The sequence below is a fragment of the Netta rufina genome (genome assembly GCF_964035555.1).
Source record: "Netta rufina genome assembly, chromosome: 1".
In the NCBI taxonomy this organism is placed as follows: domain Eukaryota; kingdom Metazoa; phylum Chordata; class Aves; order Anseriformes; family Anatidae; genus Netta; species Netta rufina.
Window position 1 is genome coordinate 91698892 of NC_140123.1, and position 14594 is coordinate 91713485.

A 14594-nucleotide genomic window follows, 5' to 3' on the forward strand; every position below is an offset into this window, starting at 1 on the left:
TACTACAGTGCTGAATTAAGAAACATATATTGTGACTGTAAGAGCAAGTAATGTGCCAGCCTGACAGCTAATACTTCAAAGATACTAATTGTTCTAGCATTTTTTGACTTTTGAAAGCTTCTTCCCTTTAGAAATAGCTTTGTGAGGGACAAGTAGTCCACAACCAGTAAATAAATTTCATTGTTGAGCCACTCAAATAATATCACTTCAACTCCCATAATACCACCCTGTAGTTCAGGTTGCAGGTTATCTATTTGCATTAGATCAAGAATCTCGCACTTGTTTTTCAGGTATTTTTAATACTTGTCTGAAAGTATTAAAAACTTTATCCAAAACTAGTACTGTTCCAGAATATTTACCTAAATGCTGATAAATGGACCATTAATGGAAAAAACTTACATTTGCAACAGCAAGAAGATGCACTGTTAATTTCAAGTACTAGACACAGTAAAATAAATCCTCGTAAGATATAATAGGGTTCTATCAATGTTTATATAAACACAGGGATACCCAGAAGTTATTCTTATCGATATATTTATATGCCATGCATTAAAGACAATGTCCGTTATTAGAAAACACATGTATATTCCTGGTAATACCTGTTTCAGGGCGTTCTGCTCCCAATCCTGCTAACAGATCAACAGTTCTGTTAAGATCTTCTGAATTGGGTCCCTTCTCTGACACGAGCCCACACAGGTAACCCAGAGATTTTAACTGTAAGAGAATCCAGATGCTTGTTTTCAATGGGTTATAAAACCAATACAAAAACCCTTTTATTCTATCACACCATTCCAACAACACAAGACATTTCCAAGGAAAATACTGCTGCCGTATTACACCGCTTATAAAATCTATAATAAAGTAGCTTCATGGGAAGAAAATAGAGAACCTTTAACAAGGTAACTGTGATCCTCACTTAAGGTAGAAATTAATTTTATGAAGAACTGAGTTGTATATAACATAAGTTGCAGACTCAGCATTGGAACACATGCATAGACATGCACAGCCCTGCTCGCAGAGAACCAAATCAGAATAAATCCTCTTTTTCCCTACAAGCATGAAAAAAGCTTGAGATGTTTGGCAGTTACTGCCAAATCTGTATTTCAGTACAGAAGTTTGAAAACTATACAATCAAGAAATGCAGACAGTTTCCAATACACTGATAGATGAGCTTGCAAATTCACCCCAAGTATTGTATTCAAAAAGAAAACCTTCTTGAAAATGGAGATTAGCACAACTAATCTGTTTTAAAACAGTGTGACAAAACTACCATAAAAATTCCTTCCAGACAGCAGCTGGCATGCGTGACAACCAGAAGCCAGGAGAGGATCCTGTGATAAAGAAGTTTACTGTTGGCCATTTGGTATCTCATTTAGTGTAACTCAACCAGCTACCAAAATAACCGCTTTCCCCCCAGGCAAAAAGTTCTCAGCTTGTTATATTGCTGTAAAACATTTTAAATGGGGATGGTCATTAAAGGGAAAACCAAAAGCATTAAATTCCACTTTATTTTCCTCACTAGTTGCTGAACTTCATTCAGTCTGTTCCACTTTACCACTATTTGTTATTCTATAATTTCTCCCTTTACCTTTTGGGTTAGAAGAGCTATGAATGGCACCAACATTTCCAACCCAGGTACAAATCTTCTTTAGAAATGCAGCAACATGTGAAGTGTCTGATACACCCAACACCACTTTAAACGACTGTATATTTCCTTCATTCTGAGATTCCTCCCCATTTCCTTTTTTAAGCACCACATTTTAAGGTGAGATTTTCTTTCTATGGTTTAGTAATACTTCAGACAAGGACATCCTATGATCAGCAGCAGATTCTTCAGTTTACTAAAACATACACAAACTATGACCACACCAAATTGAGAACATCCTACAGGCTATAGAAACAAGGATAAGCTTACACTCATCCTCAAAAACATCCACCGAGATCACAGTACAGTATTTCATTAGTTTCTGGAGTTTCCTGTCAACTTTTTAAACTGTTTTAGATGTTAATTCTTTTAGAGAAATGGAGTAAGTGGAACTTGAAAAGGCATTCATGTGATTAGGGAAGGGGCTTAACCGCACTGAAAAGGACATTTTACAACTTTCGGACTTTCCCCTGTCTATGACAAGGGCTGCTCAACTGAAAAACTGCAAGTTATTATTTATTTGCCTCTTTCCCAAGTCACCAAAGATAACACCTTCAGTAAAGTTCAAGGGCTATTAGCGTCTTAGTCACATACTGAAGAAATAATGAACTATGTAAACAGATCGCTGTAATCTCCATTTAGAACAGTAATGGTATCTGGATCTGGTCAGCATCTCTTGTTGTAACTGAAAAACACGTTCCTTCTCTTAGTCAAGAAGGACTGAACTCATTTTGGAGTTCAATTAGCCAATCATTATCAAACTTCTGGCAGGGGAGGGGAGAATTGGTGGGGAGGAGAGATGGGTAAGTGCCAGACCAAGTTTAATGACATGAAATATTCTTCCTTTCCATCCCTTCTGCAAAGAGGTGAACATGTTCTAGTACTTCCCAGGCCTCATCCACCTGTGGTGCAACTGGGTGATAAACCTGGATGTCTCATCCAGAACATTCCCAAGAGAATAGACCAATATGCAGAACCACACGTTAAAGTTCCAAGCTAAATATTTATTTATGTTCCATAGAAACAAATGGCTTATTTCAAAACTGAAATGCCGTAAGAACAACACGTTGTTTGCTCACCTTCTCAGTAGCATAGCTCCATAAACCAACTGTATGGGAAACATTTGCATCTATTTGAGCCCTATCACAGCAGCCTTCTATTCTTTGTAAGACTTCCAAACAACTCAAAAATACCCAACAGTCCAAAGCTCCAGGAGGAACAGAGACCTGAAGATGAACAAAAAAATTGACTGAGAAATAAACACCAGTTAGGTAAGAATATACATCAGCAAAATACTTTTCTTGATACTTTTCTTTTTAGGGCGACGAAGCTGGTGAGGGGCCTGGAGAACAAGTCCTACGAGGAGCGGCTGAGGGAGCTGGGCTTGTTCAGCCTGGAGAAGAGGAGGCTCAGGGGTGACCTTATCGCTCTCTACAGGTACCTCAAGGGAGGCTGTAGCGAGGTGGGGGTTGGCCTGTTCTCCCACGTGCCTGGTGACAGGACGAGGGGGAATGGGCTTAAGTTGAGCCAGGGGAGTTTTAGGTTAGATGTTAGGAAGAACTTCTTCACTGAAAGGGTTGTGAGGCACTGGAACAGGCTGCCCAGGGAAGTGGTGGAGTCACCATCCCTGGAAGTCTTTAAAAGACGTTTAGATGTAGAGCTTAGGGATATGGTTTAGTGGGGACTGTTAGCGTTAGGTCAGAGGTTGGACTCGATGATCTTGAGGTCTCTTCCAACCTAGAAAATTCTGTGATTCTGTGATACAACATAGGAGCCTCTTTGAAGAATTAACTCTAAAAAACACGCAAAAAGAGGCCAACTCTTCACTAGCTCCCAATTAACACGCACACAAAAATCAGTTCATGAAGCCAAAATGACTAAACAACTTAACAGTGATTATGTTAATTGGATTGGATGTAGTCACCAGGATGAAAGAGAAGCAAGAGAGGATTAACAGGTACTAGTACTTTGAAGTTTCCAACTTTCTGGAAATTTAACTCTAAGGAAAACAGTTAGGAAAATGTTCTGTAGATAAAATACTACTTCTCCAAAGGCATCAAATCTCACTAACATCGAAATTATCCTTCTGGAATTTAGAAGGCTGGTTGTATTTATTAATTGTATAATACAATAATTGTATAATACAATACATTGTATTTAGTATTATTAAGAAAAAAAGTAAACAAACAAAAACAAACAAACAAAAACACGACAACACACAAAGCACATTATATATGGGAATTTTAAGTCAGTTTTACAACATGTGAAGTTGTCATTTTAAAGGGCAACATTTCTGAAGTAGATTTTCTGTTTTTAAATGCAGCATGATAACTTATGGAACTTGCTATCACAGTATCAGGCCCGCAAAAGCAAAGTTACTCTTCTAATACCACAGAAAACTACGTCATGAAACATTAAGTTCTAGCACTGTTATACAATCTGGTATTACAGCATCATTTTGATACCTCACAGCCCGTGCTTACTGCATTCCAGTGACCAATACCTAAACTTCAGCAATCTCGTTAGATCATCATTGGATAAAATCATTTGTGTAAAGGAATATATTACACAGACTCACTTCTAATAGCTTGAGCTCTTGCACACAGTTGTGAAGAAGCTCCAGTGCTCTCTGGGAAACCTCCCATGGCCTCTGCAGGAAGATTAACAACGTGCACTGGCGAGAAAATAAGTAACTACGCAAGTCCAGTAGAGTAGCTTCTTGATTCTGAATTAGCTCTCTCTTCTCCATGTCTATAGGTTTTCGGAGGATTAGACCATTCCAGCTCCTCACTGGCTGGCAAAAAAATGTCAGCCAGTTTGCACCATCTAAGTAAATAAAATTAACATCCGAGAATCAATCACTGCTGTTAAGCCTTTTTCCACCCTCCCACTTCGAGGTCACAAGCTTCCTTACTCTTTCTTAAATTACTTATCCATGATAAATACGATGCCTTAACGTTAAAAAATAAATCAGAACAACAGAAATTCCATAGCTAAGTCAACAACTGAATTTTAGAGCATTCAAACCCCATGTGCATTTTGTTTCAATTACATATTTGCTATTAGTATAGTGGCAATAAATTTGTAATCTATTTCTCAGCGATTAATCCTACTTGAAGTTCAAAACAAACAAGCTTTATCCACCTAAGCATTTCTTACTCAGCCGTCATTGACGGATGTGCCCTCACTTTCAGGTTTAGCCAGAACAAATATATTTCACTGCAATTACTCCTGCACCACACTTTCACCAGATTCATAACACACACCTGATTAAAGATGTTATATAACAACACGCACTCTGGCTAATTAAAACAGTAACAAGTTGATATTTCTTGCACAGTAATTTTTTGTGAAGAGACGGTCGTCTTCCGCAGTGCAGATTAAGCACATAATTGTTAATCACTACAAAACTGAATAGAAATGTCTCATGTAATTTGAAGCAAAACTGGATGCATTTGTTCTAGAAGCTCTTTATTAAGTAACTCAGCAGTGAACTGTGAGAACGGTAACTGCATCCCAGCCAGATCGATACTTAGGTAATTACAGAGCTTCAGAGCTCTGTTTATAACGATAATAGAATAAAAGCAAAATGCAGGTTTTCATTAAAAACTGTTTTTAATCTCTGAGGCCCGAAAGCAAAAAGCTGTTTGCATACAACACAAAACAGGGGCATAAACTGCCCAGTGAATCTTCACTGCAATGTACCATCTCCATCTCCCTTGTACACACGTGGCACCAAGGCATTGTGCTGTTCTAGCAGAGGCATAGCAAAGAAATAAATACGGTTAACACATATTTACTGCTTTAAGACACTTACCACCAGCCCCAAAGTTGACAACGTACTGAGAAAACAAGGCATCCAGTTCATCATACTGCACTAGCGCATCCTCAAATTGCTGCAGCATCTCAAAGACAAAGGCCAGTTCTTCCTTTTGACACACAAACAAGACAATGAGCCTGTTACTGAAATTAGTTGTGTACAGCATTACAAGCTATCCATCTGCATCTTCAAGTAGCACTTTTTCCAACATTCTTCCCCTTCCAGTAATCACAAACAAAAGAAAATCTGCCACTGTAGTGGATGCACCATTTCCTCTTCACACAATGAGGTTCACAAAGAAAGCTACAGTCATCCAGCTATGCCAGTTAATTCAGTTCTATCCAGATCGTGATTCACTACAAGATACTGTTTATACATCTACTGAAAGTTCAAGTTTCAAAAAAAAAAAAAAGTTGCTGATCGCTCATCTCCCATAATAACTTCTCCTTTGTTTGCACTGAGAAAACACCACTGCAGTATCAATAAAGGCTCAGCTGTACACAGAAAAGGGAACCAAAGCTGTAGGTAGAAAAAGTCTGAGAAGTAGATGTACCACGTGCAAGTGGCAGCACATGAAATCAGAGGAGACATGAACACGTGGTAGAATTAGTGTAGGAAAAGAAACTGTTCAGGGACTAGAAAATTCAAAGTAATCGAGACTTTCAGTTCTATCGAATTAGAGTTTCTTGCTTTTCTCTACATCAGCTTAAGCAGACATATTTAGAAATCAAAAAAAAAAAAAATTTCAAGGGCATTCTCTATTTGAGATTACTATAAAATAGACACTTCTCTACAAAAAATCACCTCAGTGCATACCGATCATAAACTAAGCAAAGAAAGCACAGCAATATTCACATTTAAAACATATTACAAGATTGTCTTTTCACAATCACAGTAATAGGACGCAACTAGACAATAGACAATCTAGTAATAGACAGCAACTAGAAAGAGTTTTAATTTGTATCTGCTACTGTTGAGGTTCATAAAAGTTTGTTTGCAGCAGGTTTGTGTTACCTATAACACAGCACACAATCTTTTCAGGCATGTCAATATGAAAAATCTTGCTTTAATACCAGTCTTTATCTTCCCTGCTCTCCTAACTCAAAGAATGAGCAGAACATTAAAAATACCAGAAGGACAACAACAAGCCATTATTAGAACTAGGACTCAAGCACTTTTTTTTTTTTCCCCATAAAAAGGGACTCTTACCTGGACCATGAAATACTCGCAGAAACTCCATCCTGGCTCAGTCCTTTTCTCTCTCAAAGTCCTCATGTCATCTTCAAACTTGCCTAGGTTTTTGGTAAAAGACATGAGAAGCAATGTCCTGAGTTTGGTCAGGAAGGCATTCCAAGATTCCTGAGAGCGGGAAGAGTCTTTCAAAGGGTCAGAAAGTACCACACATCTGTAAAGAGATTGATGAAAATTATTTTGAGGGAGGTATAAAACATTTTTTAAAAAGCACACATAAATGCAGTTAAATACTGTGCACATCTGACAGATTCACAGTGAATAAAACTGAGCTTTTAATTCAACCTTAATCAATGGAAAAAAATAAATTGGGAGGGGTAGGGAGGCAGAGTGGTCTGCTTTTTTGTTCGTTTCTTAAACTTTCACATGTATGTTTAAGGTTAAGCTATATTTTATGGAAAAGAGTTAAGTGTTTTCCGTGCAATGAGTATTGTAAAGCTTTACTTTTTTTTTTTTTTTCTTTTTTTAAAGCAAATAATGGATACATTATTCCAATTACTTAAACATAAGTAATGCTGTAGCTAGCAAAGGAAAAAAAAAAAAAAAGCCTACTGAGAAATACAATTGGCAGAACAATAATTATGTTTACTCCTGGCAAGGATTATGCAAGGCAGAAATCAAGGTCCATTAGACCATATATAGTCAGCCTTTCCCAAGCCCTCAAGCCCTTTAAAATGTAACTCTATGGTGTATTCTTGCAGGTTGTCAATTTGTTTCGCATATACTATGTGTAAGAACTTCCATTGCCTTTTTTTTTTTTTTTTAAATAAGCACTTAACAGATGACAGTAACTCACAAATAAATAAGCCTTATTTGGAGCATTTCTTTACTCAGTTTTAATAATAATGATCAGAAAAGGAAAAGACATCTTGAAAGGCAGGAAAAGTCTCCCATCCAAACAGAACACCATTTCTGGTTAGAAAAGTAACATCCTATGGCAAAATGATTAAACCGAGCCAACCAAGTAGACAGGAAACAATAAATTGATTCAGAGTTTTTGAACTATTTGCCCAAATAACTTGTAATATGCCAAATACTGTCTAGGTACAACAAAAATACTGCCAATGTACAGCATGTTATAACGTGCTGACATGCCATCGCTGCCAGCTCACACGAAGGTACAGTGAGTGCTTTCATCTACCCTTTTAAGCCATTCCCCATTATTAGGGGGAAGATCTCCTACTTGAAGTTAACTCTTGAGATTAAAACAAAATGAAAATATAGAATATATTCAGTGCAGTGTTTCAAAATAAGGAAGGAATTATGTATCAAAGTTAGTTTCACATTCACATTTGTTTATCTTTGTTAACTTTAATGAAGGCAAGAAACAGTTTTCTATATTATATTGATTATTATTTTCCTTAGAATAAATCCAGTTTCTTCAGATGTTTTAAGCTGATTATTTCTGAAGGTGCAGTTCTGAAATCTTAGCACACTGCTAAGGAGATCTCAGTATTCTCAAAAGGTTTTTGAAACCAATTACAAACCACCACTAATCCATGAGGAACTGCAAATAAAGTCCTCCCTTTATTGCTTTAAATGATGGAAACAGAGAAGATCCTTAAATGAGCAAGGAAACTATTACATAGGGAATCACACTAGCGATTCAATCAAGGCACTAGTTAAAGGTTAAGTAGTCTGCCAGTAACAGTATCCTTACCTGTCACTTTGCTTGTTGCAGAAGTCATTTCTTATTTTATCTACTATAGAGGTTCGGGGAAGGATATTTGTTTTGTTCTTTTTCTTGGCATCACTCTCAACTACTACAATTAGCCAGTCCACTGAGTTGTGAGCTTTGAGAACATTCTGCCACTTGGTGATGTCATCCTTGACTGTAGTTTTGTACACTTCCGTGTCCTGGGATGAGAAGTGGTGAATCACCAGATCAAACAGCAAATTTTGTTCCAACAAAAGAAAAAACATAATGATATAGCTAATAGAATCAGAACTGCAGAGAAACAGAATTAAGGCTTACAAAATCCTGCCCAGTTGAGGTGATTTCACACTAATGGGCAGCTAAACTCTACCTCTTTGCTCTCTCACTCCCCCAAGGGGAGAAAATATGAAGAAAAGGGGCTCACCAATTAGTTCCAGGCAAAACAGACTCAGCATAGGGAGATTAATATAATTTATTGCTTGTCACTAGCAGACTAGAATAGTGAGAAACTAAAAGCAAATTAAAAACTCCTTCCTTCTTCCCCTCACACAGCACAGGGGAATGGGCAGTGGTGGCTGTGGTCAGTCTCTAGCATTTTGTCTCCGCCACTCCCTCAGGGTCCCTCCCTGCCCCTGCTCCCCGTGGGGTCCCTCCCACGGGATGCCGTCCTTCCCCAGCTGAGCCTTCGGGGGCTGCCCACAGGCAGCAGCTCCTCAAGCTTCATCCCCCAGGAGCAAACTGCCCACGGGCTGCAGCTCCGGCCCGGAGCCTGCTCCTGCGGGGGCTCTCCATGGGCCGCAGCCTCCTGAGGCCACATCCACCTGCTCCACGGGGGCTCCTCCACCCATGGGGGGGCTGCAGCGTGGAGATCTGCTCCATGTGGGACCCATGGGCTGCAGGGGGACAGCCTGCTCCACCAGGGGCCTCTCCACAACCCGCAGGGGAACTGCTGCTGCCTGCCTGGAGCACCTCCTGCCCTCCTGCCGCACTCACCTGGGGGGCTGTTTGTCTCACATGTTCTCACTCCTCTTTCCCAGCTGCTGTCTCACAGCAGATTTTTTTCCCCTTCCTTAAATCTGCTCTCCCAGAGGCCCAAGGAGCATCTCTCTCAGGCTCGGCTTGGGAAAGCAGTGGGTACTTTTTGGAGCCAGCTGGACCTGGCTCTTCTCTGACATGGGGCAGCTGCAGCGATCTGCTCACAGAGGCCACCTCTGCAGCACCCGCAATACCAAAACTTGGCTACATAAGCCCAATACACCAGTTAAGACTGCTAACGTATATTAATTGCTTCCACAAATAATGAAGTAAAATAGAGATTTATATTTTTTAAGACTTAATCTCATGAACAGATGATAGCTGAAATAATCGGGCCACATTTGTTCATTATGTGGCAAGTGTGCTGTGCTACTGCAATAATGCTGTTAGACCTTGGGTTTTTTCATGCCAAAGTACTGAGCACAGGTCATTCAAAAGCCTTTCCTCTTCGCACAAAGCAACGTTACAAATACAGCTTATGGCAAAAAGTACTCAAGTTGACAAGGCTTCCAATATATCAGGTATGCATGCTTAAGCAATGCAAACTTAATTGTTTAAATATCATGAAGATTAACTGAAAAACACCAGAAAGGACAGTTAGAAAGCCAAACAATTTCACTTTAAGTCTGAGGATCCAATTTTTCATTTTGCTTTCCTAATACTTACACAACATTCTGTCCAATAAATATGAAGAAAGGGAAAAGTCAGAAGAGCCTTATTCCCCTCTTTGGGTAGTAGCTCCTCTTTAAACTGCACAAAGTTAGATTCTAGATGAATCATCTTCGGAGCACGGCCATACGACCTGCAAAGTTTAAAAACTGAAATTAGGGAACGCGACCTAAGTTGCAGAACATTTTCAAAAATAAAAATTTATTTTGTGGAAGAGGAATGAACTAAAACATTCTGGTATCGGAAACCCCAAAACTGTGCTTACTGCAGTTTGTTAACTGAAATGTGGTATCACTTGAAATGTTACAGATGCTCCTTTTTGCAAATAGAGGAGCTAGAAGCTTTTCAGCTTTCATTAAAAGATTTCTTCTATCTAAAAGTTTCTAAAAGTAGAAAATTCCAAATAGGAAAATTCCCAAAATATTTTTCTCCCACCAGAACAGTGTGCCATACCAGTCTGTTTTGCATGAAGTTTCATCAAGTTCCACTTAAACTTTACCTATATCCTCATGAAAAAGAGCAGCACATCCCTTTCAAAACACCCAAAGCATATCAAGGCACATACCAAAACAAACCAATGACAACAAAAAGAAACACAGCGCTATTATTATTTTTCTTCAGGGGAAGTTCAACATAGCTGAAGTGCTGAAATGATCATCCTAAGGTGCACGTTTACCTCGTCTTTCCAAGGCAGTTGCCACATTTGATTCAATTTCCAGTAAGAGCTTCTCAGAGCACACACGCACACCTTCCCAAGTCTAGTAACACACTGAAATAGTACGACAAATGTAAATTTACCTCCTCCATTCCATGGGTTCTCTCGGAAGCTGCTGAGAAAGCGTAGGATACAGGGAAGTAAATAAATTCTGATCTCCAGCACCTAAACACGAAAGAGATAAGTTTATCATCACGTGCAAATTACACAAAAGATTAATAAACTATGCTATCAATAGCTTGTTTGAATAAGGAGATGTAATTCTTTCTGCTATGAGGAAACCGGAGTCCAACACTACATTGTGTTTTTTTTTTGTTTGTTTTTTCCTTTTTTTCTTTAAATCATGTTTTTCCAACCTAGTACAACACTTTAACATGGCAGATAATACCTATGCTGTTATACCTTCCTATTACAGTTTTCCACACACCAATGAGAAAACCGCTCTCTTAGGAAGACAGTATCACCCATATTTTAAAGCTGGTCCAGCTTTAAAAAAAATAAACAAGCAACTCCTTAGCCAGAGTTAGTGCTTTACTGGGTTCGATTCCTCTCCCCCATTACCCTGAGGCTGCTGCCAGTAGGAAGCAGCCCACTGCTGTTGCTGCCCTCAGAAACACCAGGTCTGTTAACCCAAGGCTGTTAACCCCTGGAGCTGACCCTACACGGACACGCAGATCTGGGGCCAGGCTTTAATCCCTTGGGCTTTGGACAACTGCATTAAATGCCAACACCGCTGGAGCAGCTGCTTATACACAAGGTGGAGCAAAACACAGGACCCACCATAATACACCGTCAGCAGCCTACAAATACCAATTCTTAGATTCTGTCCTGTTGTATAATAAAAAGAAGCCTGATTAAGTGACAAAATAAGCCAAGCCAGGTCTTCTAACGTCTGACCAAAGTAGTTGTTATTCAGTGATACAATTTCCTAGAATAGCTTAAAAATAAATAAACAAATAAACACTCTATTATTAGTGCTCCAGCCTTAAGTCTCTGGAAAGTTTCTAAACAAGCACTTTACTCTTCCCTTCCATCTCGCTTTGTCTGAATTAAGCGTACCACACTAAATCTTTAATATAATACCATAAACAAAGGTCTAAAATGAATACCGAAACAAGTATTAGTCATATTGCTAATGCTGTCTCATACCCAGTTACACCATCTCTATGAGCTAGGCCGTGGAGAACTGTTTATTGATTTGCAACTCATTACTGCCCATAGGAAGTGAAATATGGCTCCGTGATTTAGCAGCAGCACGCTGACCAAATTAAAGGGATAGTCCATGAAGCTTCCAGCCTGACAACGAGAAAACAGCGTAGCACAGCTCCTGTGCTCTTTCTGTATGCACTTAAACACCTAATATGTGCCCCAAAATGTTGGGGAATGCAACATCTGGAGTAAAAATATTTTTCTGTAACACACAGAAGCTGCTAAGGAATAATATTGAGGCGCCCTCCTATTACGGAGGACTCCATCATGTTATCAGCTGAAGAAAAGTTAAATTGGATTCCAAGCCAGTTAGCTTTTCCTCCTGTATTGGCTTTGAGGGAATGAAGAATATATGTAAGAATGCATTTTATCATCAGTGCAAGATTACCCTGTCTCTGCTGTCCTCAGCACATTTGAGCCCTCCATCAAACACTACAAATGAGGTTAGCAGTGGGCAACTCCAGCACAGTACTGACACAGGGCAAACACCGGGACTGGTTAGTAGGATCAGCTTGGAAAGGACCATAACTGTTGGCAAGATGCACAGTAATTTGTGAACTGCCTGCTTCTGGGGAAAAGGGAAGAAGATCACAATAAGCAGGCAACACAAGCACAACCTTCCTGAGTAACAGAACAAAAGTCCTGCAAGATCAGGATTATTTTGGAGGGTTGTTGTGCCAAGTGACCGAGGCTCAAGGGACGTGAAGCACTGCAGAGGTCTCATTCTGTTCTGGGTACATCTCTGAAGCATTAGTAGTTGCTGCAAAAATGTTAAATGTTAAAAAAAAACACTCACACTAAAACCAAACAAAACCCACATGCATTAATTTTCCCTTCCATCTCACTGAATTTTGAATGAAACACTCCAAAACCGTAAGAGCTCCCTGGAATCCAAAATTACAGCAGCCACCACAAGTCTGGAGAACAAAAAGCTGGAGAATTGCTTTCAAGATTGGTGTTGTTGCTGTTGTTCTTTAAACAAGCAAGCAAAAAAAGCACACGCACTGAATACAGAGCCACGTGGCTGGATGCCTCAGCACCGTTTCAGCACAGCGAGCTCGCTCCAGCGGATGGGTCTCGACACAAAGCTCTCACCCCAAGGACTGTCAGTAATGGGGGGAAAGTACTCCCAGCCAGAGCACAGAGCGTGATTAGGTACAGCTGAAAAGGAGAAGGAAGGATGGGTAGGAATGGGAAACAAAAGTAATTTTGGGATCCTACCATGAGGAAAATGCAGCAGCTTTTTAGAGGATTTTCTTCTCTGAGCACTGCCAGAATTAAACAAGACCTAAATATCCCAATAGAGATGGTGACTTGGGAATAAAATCCTTTATCACTTAAGATAATTATATGAGGGCATCTTTAGTTTTATTATGTTCTTTGAGTTTGTCTCATAAATATCTTCTAGAAAGAAATCGAATTAGGTTTAATAGATTTATATTGATAATTACACATTTATACACAATTTTAAAATATACTCTGTAACTTCTCCATTTTTTAAGTAAATCTAATAAGTCTTTGACTGTTTTATTTGAATACGGGATTTTTATTTTATTTTATTGATTAGAGTAGGAAGTCCTGCTAATCCATACCCTCTGGAGTACCCATGTCAGCTTTTCTAGTACGTGTATCTCAATTAATCCACTCTCCATCTGGATGTTAAAAAAGAAAAAAGCACATGTGTAGCCTCTTCTCTCTGTCTCTCCTCACCCCCAAAATACAGAAAAAAAGCACAGAAACTCCTGATGCTACTCCCAGTATGGGATGGTTCTGTATGTGAAGCAGCAACGTTTATTTTAACTAACAAAATAACAGAAAGCACTGAGGCTCCAATGATATGCCTTTGCCAGAAACACTCCTGGAGAAAGGGAAGAAAGGAGACAGCATGTATGTGTCCCCTCTTGCCACCCCACAAAACCGAGAAGGCATGCCCTTTGCCTCTTAGCTCAACAGCTCACAAACAAATCTAGACAGACAGGTATCTGTCCAGAAATCACATGCAAATAAAGCACTGCAAAGGCTGAAAAGGGTTTTACCATAAGCCTAAATCAAACAATGAGGCAGAGAGCATAATTTGAAAAGAAGTTTTATGACCCACAAGCACTTGACGTCCCCCAAACGGAGCTCCAAGATATTTTGCTCAGATGGCCAGGCCAAGCATGAGAGGAACCAAACTAACTCAGACAAGTCTGGATTGTGAAGCTGGCTGGAAAACCTCATTACACAACTAAGTAAAGAACACACACTGGTTTTATATATCCAGGGACAGGCCGTATCCCTGCAGTGCACATCACAGCCATACACCTAAGCCTTTGGAAAACCTTTGAAGGTGACATCAAGCAAGAACAGAGAGGGGCAACTAGCACCAGAACGCCCTTTGTTTGGGTGGCAGCGTAATGCAAAGCTGACCGAGTGCCCCTCTCCAAGACCACACGAAGTTATGCATGGAAACGTCATGTTATTGGGTCCATGTTTGAAGTTTTCTCCATTCCTTCCTCCTCGTCTTTCTCCCTGGCATTCTGGCACATGAATTCAGTGCAGCCATCCCCCTTCCCTCTGCCCCCACAGTCCTGCCAACCACACCAAGACTCCC

General features: G+C 39.7%; 1 protein-coding gene across 1 annotated transcript in view; it reads right to left on the reverse strand.

Annotated features, from left to right (window-relative positions):
- Positions 1 to 14594, reverse strand: part of TRAPPC10 (trafficking protein particle complex subunit 10) — a 42495-nt gene that overhangs the window by 23111 nt on the left and 4790 nt on the right. Inside the window, exons 2-9 of the mRNA XM_084305878.1 lie at positions 10876 to 10957; positions 10075 to 10210; positions 8377 to 8573; positions 6675 to 6870; positions 5463 to 5574; positions 4224 to 4471; positions 2725 to 2871; positions 600 to 714 (exon numbers count right to left, since the gene is read on the reverse strand). Coding sequence (XP_084162004.1) covers positions 600 to 714; positions 2725 to 2871; positions 4224 to 4471; positions 5463 to 5574; positions 6675 to 6870; positions 8377 to 8573; positions 10075 to 10210; positions 10876 to 10957 — 1233 coding nt within the window. The remainder of the gene's footprint in view (positions 1 to 599; positions 715 to 2724; positions 2872 to 4223; positions 4472 to 5462; positions 5575 to 6674; positions 6871 to 8376; positions 8574 to 10074; positions 10211 to 10875; positions 10958 to 14594) is intronic.